General features: G+C 45.6%; 1 protein-coding gene across 1 annotated transcript; it reads right to left on the reverse strand.

Moving 5' to 3' along the window:
- Positions 1–1128: 1128 nt before the first annotated feature.
- apba2b (amyloid beta (A4) precursor protein-binding, family A, member 2b) lies at positions 1129–19905 on the reverse strand (the record flags this gene model as incomplete). Its single annotated transcript, XM_080529053.1, has 12 exons — positions 1129–1200; positions 1507–1647; positions 3469–3588; positions 3813–4025; positions 4374–4553; positions 6088–6273; positions 9088–9174; positions 10642–10677; positions 13715–13860; positions 15323–15362; positions 16872–16952; positions 18304–19905. The coding sequence occupies 12 exons, from the start codon at positions 19903–19905 to the stop codon at positions 1129–1131; spliced, it is 2904 nt and encodes a 967-aa protein (XP_080385179.1).
- Positions 19906–20611: the final 706 nt, after the last annotated feature.

Genomic DNA, 20611 nt, shown 5'->3' on the forward strand with positions numbered 1-20611 from the left:
CTTTTTCAGTCACAGTGTGAATCATTGTTCTCTTTCTCAAGGCTGAAGCCTGACGCGGGGGAGATGTTTGCAGTGACTAACTGTGATTCTTATAGGAACACAATACTAGACAAGGTTCTCTTTATGTACAGACATTCTAATACTGCTTATGGCAATGAACACAGCTTGAACAACACAATACATTCACAATCGACTCCAATGTTTCTGTTGAGAAACCAAAAGATGAACATAATAGCACACATATAAAATACACTTTCAAGTTTGAAACATTGTTTATGCTTTTGGGATCAAATCAATGTATGTTAATTGTTATTAAAATGTGAGAGAGACACACCTGTCCAAAAATGTTTGTCTATACATGGAATTTGAAAAGAAAACATTTAAACGAGTCAAGAACATCAACCCCTTTAATGACTTGTTGTCATATTAAGGTTGAATTTGTGTATTGCCCTCTAAAATTAGACAAAGTTCAAATATGGATGGATATGGCATTTGGGAAAATAAAACCTCCACCATTGGTTTGATATACAGTATCACCTCAACAAAATGAGTCAAGTCAACAAGTCACTCCCAAACCCTTTTTTTGCCTAAATTATAATAACAACTGACTTTCAATCATCCCTGCAATCAAACCAACAGGAAAATGACAATACATATATACAAAGCAATTGTGGCCCTTTCTTACTACTTCACACACATTAGCTAAATATGAATTCACATGAAAAATAAATACATCAAAGAAATAAAAGAAACAATATACAAGTACCATATTAAATTTACATGAATATAAAAAATAAATTGCGAAGCATTCACTCTTTCATTCCATGAAGTCTCACTGAACTGACAATCCAAACACAAACGACACAAATAAATAACGTAAACATCTGCCTAGATGACTCTTTAGTATAGTATTAACATCAACAAAATATCTGGAGTGTCAGTTTGATGTTAGCACAAAAAACGTGGATGATAAAAGTAGAAGTCATCAACATGGAAGGAAAAAGATCGGTCTGGTCAAGGAGATGAAACCATCCATAGCCAATTATTTGTCAGCTTGTTGTGTCCACCAAGGTTGTCAAGCAGGTCTGGAAACAATCATGCTTACGGCTCCTGGGATCTGTCCCTCCTCTATATGTACATAGGGGTCTCCTGTCCCGTTAAGAGTCTGAACATGGCTGCTGGCATAGTCTTCATGTGAATCTGTTTCAGACAATGACATATAACATATTTACTGTAAACACCCACAACTGCTACTTTCTACTGTCGTTTCTCTGACTGTTTCTTTATTGACAATGTCGCTATCCCCTTGTACCCCAAATGTAAGTATTAAAGCAGGTGAATACTCAAGCAAACAGAGGCAGATAGAAAACTGCAAACGTGTGATATAAAACATCCTTACTCAGCTAGGTGACACCAGGAGGGGTTTTCAGCTACTAAGTCTAATGCTGCTGTGAATTTGACTATTTCATTGTCCTGTTTTCTGAGATATTGAACACTAATTCTTACCTCGCCCACAGAGTTGGAGAGGGCTTGGACGATCTTCTCGTGTGCCGTGGCCACTACACTTTGGCCATTGATCTCTATGATTCGGTGGCCGACGCGGACACCCCCTCGTTCAGCGATGCCTCCACGCATCAGACTGCAGATCTGTAGGTTAAGAATACAAGAATGTTTCTCACATTATTAATGACGTTCACTCAAGAGAGAGGAACAGCTGTATTCCCAAAATATATTCCAATATATTGAAATACATAAAATTAGCGTTTCTTTCCCACTGATATACACACTCTCCTGTAGGTCGTTAGGGCCTCAGGTAGCATTCCTGAGCCGTTTTGCTCCTCTTTATTCGCTTAGTTTGTAGTGACAGCCTGATCAACATACAGCAGTGTATAACAAATTCAGATTCGATTAAAAATTGTGTGAACAATTGTGATCATTACCTCTAGAGAGATTCAACTCAACATGTACTGTACAACCTGTTGACGTTTTTGCATTTGAGCTAATTCTAGGAGCTACTGAAATGTATCACATTTATTTATTTATTTTTCAGATTTTATCCCTTTTTCACCCAATTTGGTAGCCAATTTAACCCAACTTAGCATCCAATTATCCCCTGCCTATTGCATGGGATCCGCCGCACGACCCCGTGGCCGGCAGTCCCAGAGGAGGGCGCCAGGCAGACTAGGCTGACTGGCTCCTCGAGCCCAGTACCGTTATTCCGGCACCCAGGGGGCGGTGTTGCGCGACGGATCCTAGTCCAGAAATACTCCTATACCCCCCTCGGAAGCGGCCGGCCAATATGCCGCTTCCCGTGTGCCTCGGCCATATCTGGATCTGGCGAGCCGGGATACGAACCCCGGCCCCGGTGGGCAGCATGCACTAGCGGCCAGTGCGTAGACCGCTACACCACCGCGGGGCGGATGTATCAATTTCTAATTCTAATCTTTCACTTTGAAATGGTCTCGTAATCTAAGATGTGTAGATTGGTGGGACAAATCCTAATTCCCCACCGTGAGAGCAATGTGTATCATAACATACTGAACTGTACAGTAGACCAAACGCTGAGATCTGTGAAGGGCAAGGTTTGGTTAATCTGTATGCAGTGGCAAGGGAAGTTCAAACTGAGAACCTACACTGAGACAATAAATCTCTGAGTATTAGCCTCTGCAATGAATGCCAGAGGAGATAGGACAGTAATTGCTACGCAGACCGAAAAAGCAGCAGTAGATTTCCAAGGGATATTGTCTGACTACATTTATTACTCGAGCTATTGACAGTGTGTGTCAGAAGAACAATGTGTTACAGTAGAGACTTGAGACTAGTATACTAGTACAAATCCACTAAATGATAGCACCTGCATATGAAAGCAAAATATATATTTCTTTTTTATCAAAGCATTAAGGCTATCTTTGAAGTAAAAAAAAAAAAAAAGGGCTACCTACAATTGATTAAATTAAGGAAGGCAATATGCAGGTGGAAACAGCCACAACAGCCTTTGATCCATACAGTCTGTCATCTTGTATACGTTGATACAGTACTCTACCACTGAGACTTTATTTCTTTAGTTGTACATGTTGAAAACCGCTTTTAATCATTGATAGTCCTGTCTTCTCCTATTCAGAGCAGCATGGCTGCTTGATGGAGCTGAGATTTCATCAGACAAAAACATAGATCTTGATCAATTCAACCTGTGCACAAGAGCAGACACAGGTCTAGACTTACGAAGCGATTGCATTTGCTCTTTTCAATAGGGAATAGAAACCTGAAAATAAGCTAAACCATGAAATTGCAGTACAGTTACATCATATTCCTTGTCATTACCTTTATGTGCAATTTTTACAGTCAGTTCCCTTTGTAAAAAAACAGGTGTAATCTTTGCAAACACTTATGTAACTTGATGACATTAGTACTTCAATGCAAAGTTTGGCACCTTGCACAGGGGGCAGTGCCCGACCCGCCTATACTTACAATCCCATTCTGGACACTGAACCCCAGCTGGTACTTCAGGTCTGGCCTCTTGATGAGAACGGTAGTGACAGGTGGACAGCTCACGATGTTCAGCTTGACCTGCATCTGGTTCTTCAGTCCCTAATGCACGCAAAACCATAAAAACATGTATTCATGATGCGGTACGGTAAATGTGTTTAACTATCACAGAATGACGCTCGGTCACTATTACCAACCTGGCTATTTAGCAGTATTCTACCAAGAACCTGTGCAATGAAATACATTTCTAAAATATACCACTGACGGTGAATTGTTTTGACTTTACAGCAGTCAGCATAACTCAGCTGGAAGCACCGGAACTGTACCTTGATGATTCCCTGACAGGTGGCGAGAGGCAGCCCCACCAGACTGGTGTTGTTGATGGACATGATCTGGTCTCCGATGCTGAGCTTCCCGGACCGGGCGGCGGGCCCACCGTTCATCATGTTGGCCAGGATCACGGTGGGCAGGATGGAACCCCAGCCAGACTCCACTATCACCACACCCAGGATCTCCCCCTTCAGCTTGTCTAGCTGCAGCTGTACAGAAGCGCCAGCCAAAGGAGAGACAGACGAGAGAGACGCAGAGAGAAAGAGAGAGAGGGGGATGAGTGCAGTGAACGCAGTTTCTGGCCAGAGGAAAATAAATCAGTAGACCTACTGTGGTGAAAGAGGAGAGAGAAGGAGGTCAAACGGGTAAGGGACTACAGTAATGATGACAGCTCCTTTTGGTAATTGGCCCACAGGACTCCTCTGGCTATTCTCGTCAGTACAACGAACAAACACACTTTACTTTTTTCTCATCTAAAGTAAAGGGGCACTAAGGTTCTCACGGTCTTCTCAAAAACAGCTGAGTCTGAGCAACATCCTCATAGAAATGAGCCAAACCTCTTTGCAGTTTTCGGAGTTGGAGAAGTGGATGAGGTCGTCGTTGTACATCTCCTGTGTGTTGATTATGTCGCTGTACTCCTTCTGACTCAGGTCCTCCGGGTTAATGCCATTGGCTCGCAGGAACTCCTGATAAGCCACACTGAACGCCTGGCCAATGGACTGAGCAATGAGCTGGGCCTGGGGTGGTGATGAAGAGACATGGAGGAGAATAAATAACAGTACAGTACAGTACAGTACCCATACTGGCAGAGCAACAATCCACTCCTCACAATGACGAGGGGGGGGGACGAGGGGGGGGGGGGGATCAGAGAGCTACTGAGGAAGGACCCAGATCAATATGATATGTGAATGTATTCATTTCAGTGGTATGAATCAATAATGGCATTCTTTCACTCATGCCAAGTTGAAAATCAATGTCTATTTGGGGAATTAGGCATTGTCTTCATCATTCAATCATGCCATATAAACTGATAAAAACATGTTTGGACAACCAAACTAGTGAACCCAATGAAGTCTGTATCTAGATTAAATCAAATGTAGAATTTGGTAAATTGTCAGGCTCATTGGCAGAAAGTAATCTGATCTGATTCTTCCCCTCAGGCTAGGTGGGGGTAGTGGATAGTGAGGTTTCCAAAGACTGGTGGCATACAAAGGTTGACTTGTTAACAAGCTGAGATCCAACCAGATGCTGGGCTTTGATAAACACATGAAATCGTTGGCCATATCAACCATGACAGACAGCATATCACACACATCTGGCTGTCAATCGAGGGACAGGAGAGGGCATGCTAGTGGTTGAGATGTATTGGCAATAAGGACCCATGCTATGACATGGATTTCCCATCACTCCCATATTCAGACAGTTCTGCTCCTGAACGGATGTAGGACGCAAGGAAAGCTAGCATTGTCATCATCTAGAATCTGGACATCAGACCTGTCCATCATGGACTACAGTCATTTAACTATGTCATAGATTAGTAAGATACAGTGGGGGAAGGATAATTAACATATATACAGTAATTGTTGCTTATGAGGACAAGCTGAAAGGCTCATGTGGTAACACTCCCTGGGCCTTTTATCCCGACAGCTAATTTGACAGGAGATGGTGGTAGAGGAACGACTGCAATGCAGGGGCAGACTGACTGGCCAATCAGAACAGGATTCTCTCATTACCATACTGTACCACACACATACAGCACATTGATTCTAATTTCACTACACTACACCAGCAGCAATTCAACATCTCTATCTTAAAACATGTCATAATGTGTTACCAGCAAACATTATATGATCAAATATGATCATGTATTGTGACTCATCTATAAAAAAAAGCCTCTTCTCTTCTCATCTAAAATCCTTCTTCCAGCACAATGACTGCCAATGGCCCCTGGCCTGAGAATAGATTACCTTTTCCTGCCGTGACTGGTGGATAGATGATTCACTTACTTAGTCAAATGTATTTGTTGTAAATTGCTTGGGAATAAGGCGTCTGCTAAATGCCAAAAATTTAAATCTCGAAAATGAGTCACAACACATTCATGCAAATAGACAAAACACTAGACTTAACATTTAGCACATTGTACAATTTTGTACCTGTGCAAAACATTTCGCCTAGGTCTGCATGGTGTTTACCATTCAATCATGGCCTTAAGAGATAGCTGGGAGTCACACATGCACGTACGCAAACATAAACACAAACACACACACTTACATCCTCAGACTCAAAGACATGGCAGATCATCTTGTACTGCTTCTTGGCTTCAGGTGCCCCGGGCGTGGTCTCAATACAGTCCTGGGAGGCTGTTCGGGGCATACGGCGTCTCGCCATCAGCACCACGATGTTCCCAATGTCAGCAATGTAGGAGATGGTGCGCAAGGCATTGTCCATCATATTTTCCTGTGTAAAAAAACAGCAACAACTATGAATAACTGGGCATTCCCTTTCTACATACAGTACATTAACACAGGTACGCATTACCTGTAAATAATGTACACTCTAGAATGCACCTTCAGACAATCAGAATTGCTGAAATGTGACTAACCATAACATATTCTAGTAACTGGAACAGATTGATAGTATGAACCATAATTAAATGCAGAATGTTCAGTTGGACCCATAAAGCAGAAATGGGTAGTGTGTGTGTGTGTGTGTGTGTGTGTGTGTGTGTGTGTGCGTGTGTGTGTGTGTGTGTGTGTGTGTGTGTCTGTTTAAAAAGCTACAGAGGATATATGATATATGGTATCCACACATGTGCTTCTGGTACTGTAGATCTTGACTGACAACGACAGGAGTGGTTTGTTCCGTCCTGCACATTCTTCAGACATACGGATCATTAGTCTGTCAGGAGAATTAATGATCCAATTTGTCTATGCATGCTCTGCCTACAACCTTTGACCTTTCTCATGGTGAGCATGACAGGAATCCATGCATTTCCATTCAGTGAGCACACACTTTTAGCAACATAACAGCCAGGCATAGAAATCACTGTTCAAATCAACCCCATCTTCTTTACAGAACACATTGCCTATACAAACACATGGTTTAACTTCTAAGCTATTCTATTTCGATATTATTCACACATACAGTATTTATTTCAAAGGTGCTTGGAAAACAATTACCATGATTTAATCCCTGAAATACTGTAGCAAACAACGCATGAATTGTTATCTGTTGTCGCCGTTTATGGGACAGCAGTCTGTATTAGGGTTGGGGTCGATTTCAATTCAGTCGATTCTGGAAGTGATTTAGAATTCCAAAATGAAAAAAAAAAACATTTGTTGTAAAAAGCTTCTCATTTTCAGTTTATTGAGAAATCATTGAATTGTAATTTCAATTTATCTCCTGAATTGTCTGAATAGAAATCCCACTGACACCAACCCTGTGCAAACTCTCACAAACCAACACATTCTCCCTGTTCCCTTTGTGCAGGTTGGGAGTCCATGGCAGGCGGACAGGGAAAGAAGAGATACTGCATTGCAGCACATCGGTCTGTTCCAGTCAGCCCACACACGGCTGCTCAGTCAGCCACACACAGACAGACAGACAGCCACACACAGACAGACAGACAGCCACACAGACAGACAGTCAGCCACACACAGACAGACAGTCAGCCACACACAGACAGACAGTCAGCCACACACAGACAGACAGACAGTCAGTCACACACAGACAGACAGACAGTCAGCCACACACAGACAGACAGTCAGCCACACACAGACAGACAGTCAGTCAGCCACACACAGACAGACAGTCAGCCACACACAGACAGACAGACAGTCAGCCACACACAGACAGACAGTCAGCCACACACAGACAGACAGTCAGTCAGCCACACACAGACAGACAGTCAGCCAGACAGACACATAGACAGCCAGTCAGCCACATAGGCAGACAGACAGACAGCCACACACAGACAGACAGACAGTCAGCCACACACAGACAGACAGCCACACAGACAGACTGCCAGTCAGCCACACAGACAGACAGAAACACAGACAGACAGACAGACAGATAGGGACATAGACAGACAGACAGTCAGCCACACAGGCAGACAGACAGACAGACAGACAGATACACAGACAGACAACCAGTCATCCACACAGACAGACAGTCACACAGACAGACAGTCAGTCACACAGACAGACAGCCAGTCAGCCACACAGACAGACAGCCAGTCAGCCACACAGACAGACAGCCAGTCAACCACACAGACAGACAGCCAGTCAACCACACAGATAGACAGCCAGTCAGCCACACAGACAGGCAGACAGACAGACACACAGACACACAGACAGGCGGACAGACAGTCACACACACAGACAGACAGACAGACACACAGACTGCCAGTCAGCCACACAGACAGACAGAAACACAGACAGACAGACAGACAGACAGCCAGTCAGCCACACAGACAGACAGAAACACAGACAGACAGACAGCCAGTCAGCCACACAGACAGACAGAAACACAGACAGACAGACAGACAGACAGTCAGCCACACAGATAGACAGCCAGTCAGCCACGCAGACAGGCAGACAGGCAGACAGACAGACACACAGACAGACAGACACACAGACAGACACACAGACAGACAGCCAGTCAGCCACACAGACAGACAGACAGTCAGCCTCACAGACAGACATACAGTCAGGGACGCAGACAAACAAACAGTCAGGGACACAGACAGACAGACAGACAGTCAGGGATACAGACAGACAGACAGACAGTCAGGGACACAGACAGACAGACAGACAGTCAGGGATACAGACAGACAGACAGACAGTCAGGGATACAGACAGACAGACAGACAGTCAGGGACACAGACAGATAGACAGACAGGGACACAGACAGACAGCCAGTCAGCCACACAGACAGACAGACTGACAGACAGACAGACAGACATTGACAGCCTTTCTGCTGCCAGTTCTCTCCCAGCCATACAGAATGAATGTTCTCATTTCTGCGAGCCCTACAAACAGCCTTCATCTGTTTGTACAGTACTACCAAGTCTCCCTCTGCCAGATGAGTCTTTCTGGCTTTGCATAATTTATTTTGCGGAATTTAGCTAAAATATCAGAAGATGAAATAAATATATGACCATAATCTGTGTGGTTATGGCATCACTGCATTTGATGATCTATCCTGTCATCTGTGTGTGTGTGTGTGTGTGTGTGTGTGTGTGTGTATGTGCGCCTTTGTGGAGAGACTCACTTGTGTGTCTGCGTTGAGAACTTTGATCCTCTGAGTGGAGATGAACAGGTCCACCTCCGTCAGTGTGTGCGCGTCCCCCTCTGGGCTCTGCAGAGAAGAGACAAAACAGGAAGTAGGTAGTTATGACGGAGCCCCCGTGGCATCAGAGAGACATCCTGATGACCAGCCTGTAGCGGAGGGCCCACCAGGGACCCTGTTTAACAGTCTCTTCTCTTTAACTCCTGTTGAGAGCATGTTTAAGGCTGATTCATTAGGCTGGGCCTCAGGGAATCTGCCTTGTTGTACTATGATGGACTATGGCGCCAACCATAAAGACAGGCCATTCAATTACATAGGCATTCAGTTCATAGTTCCAAAATATGGATCTGAATCATAATTGAAGCACGTAAGTCTCTCTTAAAGGGTTTGATTACACCAACATTACCTTTGGACATGATGGCCATGCTCATAGTATGCTCAATGTTATTGTTCTACACAGAAATAGGACTGTTTGTACTGTTACGACACAACGGGTAGTACTATAAGTAGGTTAACAGTCATAATACAGTCCATGAACATTGTGACAAAGAAAGGAATTACATCGGAAATCAAAACACGCATATTTGTGACAGGCTGTGTTCGTAAATTCGCTCTGGAAATCTGGCACTCATGGAATGGCTCTTGTCCAATCAAATTACTTGGTCCCTTTATGACGTTGAACCCAGTTTGCGCTACGGCGCTCTCAGAGCAAATTTACTAACGCACCCATAGGGTACATGCAGAGCGGGGTGGTGGCGCGCGCGCTCGGGGCGGGGCGGGGGGTTGGAACATGAAGCAGCAGCAGCAGCAGCAGCAGCGGCAGTGAGGGCTGGTCACAGAGGGACGTCTTTGGCGCCGGATCTCAGATCAATAGGCATGTCATGATGATGGTGTTGGCACGGCACCTAGTGCTAAGCCATTAACAGCAGTCTATGCATGCCAGTCACAGACCTCCTCTAATTGCCATACATTTGGGACTAATTAAATCATATTTGATTTAGGATCATTAAGAGATGACAATATTATATTATGTGTAAAATGAGCAGCATACTACAAATATTTTTTCTAAAAGCCATAGCTAATGCATCATGTAAGGAATTGTGAGTAATTCATTTGATGATATGCTTCATAGTATTCATTAGTGGTTTTAGTAGTTCCATGTAGGGAAAGCATGGTCCTCCAGCCTCACGGTGCAGAGCGACAGATGGCAGGGAGGTGATGGGAGAGATTCCTCATGACTCTGGCAACCTCCTCACACTCCATGATCAGACCCTCAATCCCAAATCAACCCCTAGTCCTTACCCCCTACACACTCGTGTAGGTCTGACAGCAAAGATTTGACAATATATAAATAAGATGGCGGTCATTCCACCTGGTTTAGGACTAGGTATCTAGGGAGCCAGGGACTAGTCATTGATCTGGGCTTCCGGGCCATGTGTGAGGATGAGACAAAAAACACACAGATGAAACAGGGAGGAGGGTGAGGGTGGAGTCAAGGTGGCCTTTGTCTGGTCTTTTCTGATTGGTTTTACACACCACCTTTTTCTTGATTTTGGCAGCCTTCTGAACCCTCTGGGACAGGCGTTGGGACAGAACAGGGTCGTCAGACACGGGAGCGGCAAAAACAGGAGGAGGGCAGGAAATAAAGAAAGTAAAAGAATGTAAGACTCAAAAACTGTAAACCAAACAGCAGGTGTGCTATCATTGCTCTGACAGAGAGAGGAGGGATGGCACAGCTGTGTTCTGTAGAAAAAACGAAATCAAAACAGCAATTAGAGGGTTATAATTGCTATTTATCCTTTGTATACAGCAAATCATAAGGCATGCAAAAACGAGCTTGATACTGTACCTTGATATCAAAGGAAAGGGGAAGTTGAGTGTAGCGTATGCATTTCATTAATGTGTTTTATGTATTCTTCAAATCATTTGATAATACAAATGAGAAACACAGCCGAGGCCAGACATGCTTGGCACACCCTTTACGTAAGATATTGTTTCTTGTCAACAGTACGGTAGATCTAAAATGTTGAAGCACTGCGCTGAGACACAGGACCAGAGAACGTCTGGTGGCTTTGTGTTTGAGAGCAGTGCTCTGTTCTCTGCGCTGGAGCAGTGCTCTGTTCCTGTCCTATCCCATCATCCCTCAGCCTCTGAAACCTCTGATGCCGTCGGGATGAATGCTTGTGTGTTGCTGTGACTAGCCAGGTTATTTGTGATTGTACAGGATCAGAGAGAATGGCCCGGGGGGGGCAATCCCACGGAGTCTTCGTTTGGTAACACTTCCTCCGCCACCTTCGGTTGTCTTGATAAAAGGCGGACATCTGAGTCCCCCAGCAAAACTACAGCAGAACGGCGAGGAAGGCGGCGAGAGGAAGGAAGGAGGAGGCGTGGGCGATGAGGCTACATAAATACTGCATCAAAAGAGGGAAGCACGCCAAAAGGATCTGCATAAATAAACCATATGGTCTGTTATTTACCTGCAATGCTACATTTTTGTCGGGTTCAGTTGTTGTTCCCTTTCATCGAAACGTGTAGTATAGCAGTGAAAGTATTCATCGAGTGCGTTGCTGAAGTGCTATAATATCGGTCTCTGGTGCAGACGGGGGGGGGGGGATCCTAGCCAGTCTGGAGGGAGGTGTTTGTGATGGGGAAAGCTGCCCAGCACTGATGGCTTGTGTGTAAGGGGACGGTAGGAGATAAAAGAGCCCATTCCCATCTCCAGAGTGACATATGGCCCATTTATCTGCGGACAAGACATATTATCTGCAGTTCCTCCACAGCTGAGAGGCCACATGAAAATAATGAAGGAAAAAAAGACCTTGCAGTTAAGCGTTGCCATGGTTTCATCTTCAAAGGCCTTTGATGGTAGTGAGAAAGAGGACAGCTTAGATTGCTTTTCAGCGGGACGGACGGTGCCAAATCTGCTCAACAGTGAAGGGGCCTTCAAGACCCAGTTTCCCTCAAATTAAAAGGCTGGCCGCAGCTCGGATTTGAACGATAGCTGGTCCAGTCTGGCGCCTGCTGAAGCGGATTGCTGGACACAAGAGAGTGCCACTGTGTCACACAGTGAGGGGCAAACCTGACCTGCCTCAATGAACACACACTCACATCTCTGGAGTGATTTGACCTTGCCATAGGTGTGTGTTTCTAAAAGAGCTCTGCGAGGCGGGCATATCATCTAATATTAATAATACTGTACAGCGGAGGCCATGTTTACACGAAAGAGAGACGAAATAGGCTGTGCCTGTCCTGGACAGCTTGTGGAATTGTACAGTGTCAATCAAATTCGAAAGTAAATCGTCATTATCGCCCTGTGTACTGTATGTGCTTTGATCCCTACTGATATACCTGAGGTATAGCTTGTTACAATACCAATACAATAGCCGCACAAACTAAACTCCCAAAATCAGGCAGCATACAGGAAACTCAACAAACACATTTCACTGCACTGAAAGCCACCAGTAGGCTTATTGAAGTGATTGAAAACGCACTGTGGCCAAGGCTGTGTTTGAGTATTACCATTCTCTCTGCCTCTCCATCAGTATGCAGAAAGCAAATGTAGAAAATGGCCGGGAAACGGAGCAGGAAACATAACCTCTGAGTGTCAGCAATCCCATTACCCCAGCCATGTGGCGCATGTGCTCTGGTCCAATCTGGCCAAACTGCTAACCTAATGGGCTGTTCAAATCTCTGGCCAAATCTCTAACTGCTCTGGAGAGATAAAAAGCACCGATGTCCATGTGGATTTAATATGGCAATCTGGATCTGCCTTGAATTAAAAAGGCTAGCACCCCATGTTAACAATAAACTCCAATTATAAAACATTATTTCTGCCCGCCCAGAGAGCAGAACCAGCTCTAATATGGGATTCTAGTAGTGCATATGTTGGGTTGATATTACTTGGATGTGTTTTAAAAAAAGTAGAACAAAAAGCATACTGAAGATGTATGTAGAAAAGCTAAGCATGGCAGAGTGGGCAGAGGTGGTTTGTCACAGAAGAAAAAGGAATTTACCAGACTATACACAGTATCTTAGTTACTTTGAGGACAACATATGTTTTTCTTTTCAGGATTTGTAATTCAGATGTAACTTGAAATAATAAATAATACATGTACATCTTTGGGGTATGGTTCTTCTATGGGGCATCATTAAATTGAGACTGATCTAAAACCACTGGGAGGTAAACAGACAGCTGAAGGCCTGCAAACTGGCCCACTGGGGGATGAGCATGATTCTACAGTACCTCTGGATCATAGCAATGGTCCTGTTATACTGATTGGACACTGTCTCTTGGGGTGCAAACACACAGATCTGACACATTACCTCGGAATCATCTAAAAAACCTCTCCTACAGTCAGAGCTGTACAAAAATACAATATCAGAAGGACTTTCTTTTAGGGGAGTATTTGGACTTTTTTTTTTTTTTTACTTCTGTGTAGTATTTACATGGGAATGATGTGACAACAATAGGTACTTTCTGATACTTACTGCAAATAATTCAGGTATTCTTACAGGTAGCGTCAGAGACCAAATGTGGTTGTGTGTGTGTGTGTGTGTGTGTGTGTGTGTGTGTGTGTGTGTGTGTGTGAGATGGGGGGTCTCTCCGTACCTTGACCCGGCTCACAGCTTCCTGAGCCTGCATCATGCGGATGTTTTTAGACGGGTTCCGCTCTGACAGCAGCTGGGTGGAGCCCAGGTAGTTAGCAGCAAAGATGATGCCATCAATGAGGTCTTCTGGCTCACAGGGGCCTGGAACTGAGAGACAGAAAGAAAGAAAGAGAGGGAGAGACCGAGAGAGAAAGAGAGAGAGAGAGACAGAGACAGAGACAGAGACAGAGACAAAGATTGAGCGAGAAGATGGAAAAGGGAAGAAGTCAAATCATTTACTGCAAAATTTTCCTATAAAAATACACAGGAGATCAAGACATCTTAGAGACATCTTTAGTTATTTGGTCTCATAAACCTCGTAGATGTGCAATAAACATCTCACTACTGGTCCTTTCACCACATCTGCGCATTCAGTTACTTTAGGCTTTGAATGTCATAATTCTACATCACTTTGTAATGTTACCTCTGAGAAAAGGCTGGTTAGAAGTTGCCTTACTATTTTGTGGCAACATCATATCGCTGATACACAAGATTGACAGTATATTACACTTAGAGCTATTTTTTTTTTTAAACTGATGGGGAAAAATGTATGGGATTTCTTTGCTTGGACCGGAGGTAAGACTACATTTTGATGAAACCTCTCCATTGCTCATTGCTTGCCTCTCCATTGCTATTCCTGCTGTACATATTTAGTACGGATACGTCATTACATAGTGACTTTGTTATTATTTGCTATATACTGTTCATTCTCTTTCTCTTATAGAAACAACCTTGACTATCACTTGCACTAGTAATGATCTTGCTGGTGTGTGTGTGTTTGGGGTGTGGTCCAGCCAACAGTGGCTAGAACTCTTTTCCATACAATCTAAACAAATCATGCACTGCAAAGCTGTGGCAGTTGGGTATTATGCAGAGAAACAATCAGAGGATTGAGCAGTGAAATGCCCCGCCTGCAGCTGAGAGCTAAGAAAGGCGCAGGGGATTAATCTGGTTGTGTGATATGCAGATGTGGACTCTGTAACACCCACTGAGGGATACAATGCACTGTCATGATTTGAGTGTGAAAGAAACAGCTCAGCCTCCTCCTAAGATTAGGTCCTAAATCTGCTCTGCAATTCATAGAAAGCCTCAGCATCTCTGACCAGACGGAGGCCTGACGCTGGCCTGGAGGCCTCCCACTGTGGTCAATCACTCATTACAATGTCTGGCAGAATGATGGAGTGTCCAGAGAAGGTATTGACAAAGTTATATGATTATTTTATGGTTGCATTTCATCATCGCTCTTGACTTTGTCTCGTTCATCATAATTTTTCAAATACAGGGAAAATACCTGCTGATCTATTCAGTATCTCTCTGTCTGCACTTGCCATAAAGAGGAGGAGGATGTTTCTTGTTATGTTAGTGCTGTACATGATGCCTCACCCTGCTTTCATCTAGCTCTCTGAGCTGTTACTGTACATGTGAAACACTTGATGTTCTATAATCTTCTTACAGACAATATCTGATGTGAATTTGATTCATTTTTGTCTTTTGATTTCATACGCAAAAGATTACACTTCTACAGCAGATTAATAGACACAGATAAAAGGAAAATACAGTGGTGACTTACCATCAACAAAGCTGGGGAAAGATGCAGCCTTCTTTGTTGGCTGCGAAACAAAAACAGAAATATGCCAGTGTTATTTATGATTATGATGACTATAATAATAATCTTAGTGAACAGCCCTGAGATTGTCAGAAAGAGAGTTCCAAAAGTGTATATTTCATAACACTAAAAGAGGAAAAACACCTCTCTGTATAGCATTTGAATTCCACAACAAACATAAAGAAATGTTACACGGTATGAAGTCTCTACTTGAACAGACACGGGAGAAATAGAAGAAATTATGGAGACAAGAAATTGATAGATGTTATATTATGTTAATTCTGGTATGGTGCTATGAATGAATGGAGCAGAGTGTACAATATAAATTGACAGGAAGACGATTCTGTGGAAGAAATGGAACAGTTTTGTAGTTTTGGTCTCAACAATTGCGTTTCGAAATATGGTGACAAGGTTGGGCATAGGCCATCTATTTTACCTCATGGTTGTTCACGAAAATGTGCATCCACTTTAAAACACCATAACCAGACCATGTAGTCAATAGTAGTTTGCTGACTAAATGACTGAGAGTCTGGACAACGCCAGGATAGCCGAACTGTGCTGTTAGTTCTGTGTGCATGAATAAGAGGCCATGTTAGAATGATGAGACATGGGGAAGGAGAAAGCTCTTCTGGAGGTCCTGTAGAGCTGAAAGTGTGTCAGTCCGGTCAAGGCTGCGCACTTTTCCCTGATGTAAACACACACAACCTACTGTTCCTTACTAGTGACAAGAAAGGCCGCAACCATTTCAACCCTCCTATCACGGTAGAGCAGAGAGGGGAGGGGGTCGCATACAGCAACATCCTCAGAAGACATTCAAGAGAAAAATGTACCTAATAACACTGCAGACCTCCAAAGCAAACCGTCTAACCCGGGGGCCGGGACTCAATTTATTTATTTACTAATAACGAACTAATTATCTGTATATGTATCTGTAAAACCGGTCCAGGCGGCTGTTCTCTAGACTGGTCCAGCCAGCCAGCTGTTCTCTAGACGGGTCCAGACAGCTGTTCTCTAGACTGGTCCAGACAGCTGTTCTCTAGACTGGTCCAGACAGCTGTTCTCTAGACGGGTCCAGACAGCTGTTCTCTAGACTGGTCCAGACAGCTGTTCTCTAGACTGGTCCAGACAGCTGTTCTCTAGACGGGTCCAGACAGCTGTTCTCTAGACTGGTCCAGACAGCTGTTCTCTAGACGGGTCCAGACAGCTGTTCTCTAGACTGGTCCAGACAGCTGTTCTCTAGACTGGTCCAGACAGCTGTTCTCTAGACTGGTCCAGCCAGCTGTTCTCTAGACTGGTCCAGACAGCCGTTCTCTAGACTGGTCCAGACAGCCAGCCGTTCTCTAGACTGGTCCAGACAGCCGTTCTCTAGACTGGTCCAGACAGCCGTTCTCTAGACTGGTCCAGACAGCTGTTCTCTAGACTGGTCCAGCCAGCTGTTCTCTAGACTGGTCCAGACAGCTGTTCTCTAGACGGGTCCAGCCAGCTGTTCTCTAGACGGGTCCAGACATCTTACCTCAGGGACGTTGTTGTTCTCCAGTGGCACGTTAAGATCAGAGCGCTGCTGTTTCCTTGGCTGCTCTCCACTATGGCTCACCTGTGGGGGTTGAGAGAGTGACACATGATGTGTGACAGACAGGTCAGCAGCACCTCTCCCGTGGCTAGCTAGAGCTTATACATGCATAATACATTTCTCTCGGGGGGAATGCTAAAATTAAGGTCATGCTATTAATAGACATACATTGAGTAGTGTGTGTGTGTATCATACTGTACTGAGTTTTACCGCTTCTAAAGATGCGACAGCAGTACATTTTCCCTTTGACATTGACATTGTGATATGTCCTTTTTGTCTAATTAGTGCATAATTGTAATCCACGATTAGAATTCAACATCTGTCCAACATCAGCCTGTGCAAACAGTCATTACTAAATCTGATGTATGAATGAATGAATTAATCGTTTAATGACCACACGACCAAGGTATATGTTTAATAGGATACAATGGTAACCCCTGCTCTGCGGAAGGAGGTAGCATACAACCGTATCTGATGCTCTCTCCAATCTACTGTATATACGTATATATATAAAAACTCTATCTGTGTGTATACAGTACATGCCACTACAGTGAGTCTTTGTCACAGTCCAATCTGCAATCTAACATTTGGTGCTAGACGTCTCAGACAGAATGATGGTTGTGCATTTGGGTTTGTCAGTGACTATTCTGTGCAGCATCCATTTGATTGGAGTTTAATCCATTGATGTGGCCTGTCACACCCCTAACACGGTACAGCACAGAGCACATACTGTACAATCACACAGTGGAGCAGGTGTGTATCAGCATGTTGCCCCGCACCCACAGGATATAGGCTTTCTCCCCTCACCATCTGGCTTGTATGTGTGTGTGCGCCCGCGTGCGTCCGTGTGTGTGGGTGTGTGCGTGTGCTCCAAAATAACCCTGACCATACACATCTTATCTTCAGTCCCACTGTATAAACACATATCTATGCTTCTTAATACAGGCTCTCTAAATACAGTCTTCTGCAGTACACCGTTGCACCGTCCAACTGAAGACAGGAGGACTATGGTTGAGCCGATCCAGCCCCTTTGTGTAGCAGCCACCTGGGTGATGTCATGACTGCCATGTTGTGCAAGAAACTGTCACCGCATATCAGCCGTCATGGCATCAACTGAGGACTGACCTTTCCTGAAACACTTTACTGAATAATAACTGCTATAATAAAATACAATTTAATAAGTGACAATTGAATACAATGCAGGGCAACCTTTTCATTAAAGTGGATTCATCAGATTAACATCCAAAGATCAAACTGAGTACATCGAATCGTACACAACCGACTGTACTGTAGATCATTTGAATCTGAAGGACCGTTGCTAATGACATGACATCACCAGGCCCACCCAGCCTCCCCCGCCCTCTCCCCCTCTTACCTGTTCTTGAGCCCATCTCTGCCTCTCCTCGGGGGTGCGAGCGCGTACTTTGAAGCCCCTCTGGAGTTCGGGGTTGTTGTGCCGCGTGGAGGGGAGGTTGAGGGACTTGGGTCTGCTGTCGTGGCGGTGAGGGACGTACGGGGTAGGCTCAGGCTTGACGTGGGTCTCGGGAGGGTAGTCGCTGGGTGCGGGGTCCAGTGCCAGCTCCTCCGGGCTCTGGTCGGTGCCACTGCTCAGGCTGCCCATGCTCATACTCATCTTGATCTCCGCCACTATCTGGTCGATGTCTTCCTCGGCCTCCTCTCCCGTCTCCCCCTCCACCACCACCTTGCGGCCGCGGTACGGCGACGCGCGGACAGAATTCCCATTGTCCTCGGGGGCATAGTAGTCCCCGGTGTAGCCCACCTGCTCCTCCTCCTCCACATCCTCCTCTTCGTTGGGGAAGTACTCCTCACTCTCCTCCTCCTCCCCCTCTTCCTCCTCCCCCGCTCTGGGCAGGGGCTCCTGCAGGGTGGTGGGATGGTGGTCCAGGATGGGCTCCGGTCGGCCGTCGTAGATCTGTTCGTCCGGGTCTTGCTCGACCACCTCACAGCGCACCTCCCCTTCCCCCCACTCCTCCACAGCCTCCTGGCACTCATCGGTGTCAGCAGGCTGCTGGGCCACACGCCCGCCGCTGGGGTCACCTTCGTTGCAATCCATGCCCTCCAGGTAGCTGTCGTCCTCGGGGCAGTAGCGGATGTAGTAGGTCACGCCCTCGTCCTCTTCGGGCAGCCCTTCGTCATAGTCCTCGTCCTCGGAGGTGTTGTTCACATAGTCAGAGCTGGAGTCTCCGTCCAGGCTGTCTGCGTGACCGCGGCAGCCTGCATGGCCGTGGTCGTGGTCGTGAGTGTGACCGTGGCAGTCTGCATGGTCGTGGTCGTGAGTGTGACCGTGGCAGTCTGCATGGTCATGGTCGTGAGTGTGACCGTGGCTGTCTGCATGATCATGGTCGTGGTCATGATCGTGAGTGTGACCGTGGCAGTCTGCATGGTCGGGGGCGTGGTCGTGAGTGTGACTGTGGCAGTCTGCACGGTCGTGGTCGTGGTCATGGTCGTGAGTGTGACCATGGCAGTCTGCACGGTCGTGGTCATGGTCGTGAGTGTGACCTTGGCAGTCTGCATGGTCGTGATCATGGTCGGGAGTGTGACCGTGGCAGTCTGCTTGGTCGTGGTCATGGTCGGGAGTGTGACCGTGGCAGTCTGCTTGGTCGTGAGCATGAGCGTGGACGTCTGCTTGGTCCTGGTCGGGAGTGGTGTGTGTGTAGTCGTGGACGTGGGCGTGCTCATGATCCGGGGTGGTGGGTGAGGCCGGCCGGCTGTCCGTCAGCTCTGGGTCCTGCTGGCCGCAGTGGCGGGGCTCCTCCCCCTCCCCCTCCCTGTCCTCTGGGTGCTGGTGCTCCAGACCATGAGGCCCGGGGGGGTAGGGGGCCGGGCCGGACCGGGCCAGGGGCTCGGTGGCGTAGGGGGCCGGGCCGGTCCGGGCCAGGGGCTCCATGCTGCAGCTGCTTCCTCCCCCGGTCCCTGGCCTCTTCCTGTGAGCCATAGTCGGCTGCTTACAGGCCATGCATCTCTAGATGTCTTCAGTCCTGTCAAACACAGACACAATTCTATGAGAGATCCCGCAATAATCATGAGACAATTGATGACAAGATGTTCTGTGTGTGTATGTGTGTGTGTGTACACGACGTGCATGTGTGTACTCTTTGTATACGCCCTCTGAGGACTTCAATCCAACATATATGCATCCATGCATCCAATTAAAAATAGCTAATGCACATTGATTCCCCTGTTGAACACAAATCTCTTTTTCTCTCAACCTTGGACATAATCACTTAAACAGCTGAGAGACTGATCAATTACTACCATTGAGTTAGACAGGTTCCCATTTACTTTACCCACACCCAGACCAGCACTTATGTGCTTACTTAGCACTATACTACCTTCCCACAATACTGGTCTGCTTGATATATTGTTATATGTTGGATTCTGTCCTGTAGACAAAGGTCTAACACAAATAATGAAACACAGACTTTTTTTGTAGGATACTTTTACCTTAAGCTAAATGGACTTTGACTCATACGATCAATACCCAAACTGATGTCATCTACAAAGGGCCCTGCATGTATTTGTAGATAACATTGTGAGACATTTGCAATTTTCAGCCTCCCATTCAGTCTGGGTTAGTATTGATCTCCCCACCAAGATGGGACATTTGGAGAGGGTATTTCTCTTTTCTCTGCATCCTAAACAAATACAATAACCTTCAAACC

Source organism: Nansenia antarctica, assembly GCF_963989245.1.
Source record: "Nansenia antarctica genome assembly, chromosome: 4".
In the NCBI taxonomy this organism is placed as follows: Eukaryota; Metazoa; Chordata; class Actinopteri; order Argentiniformes; family Microstomatidae; genus Nansenia; species Nansenia antarctica.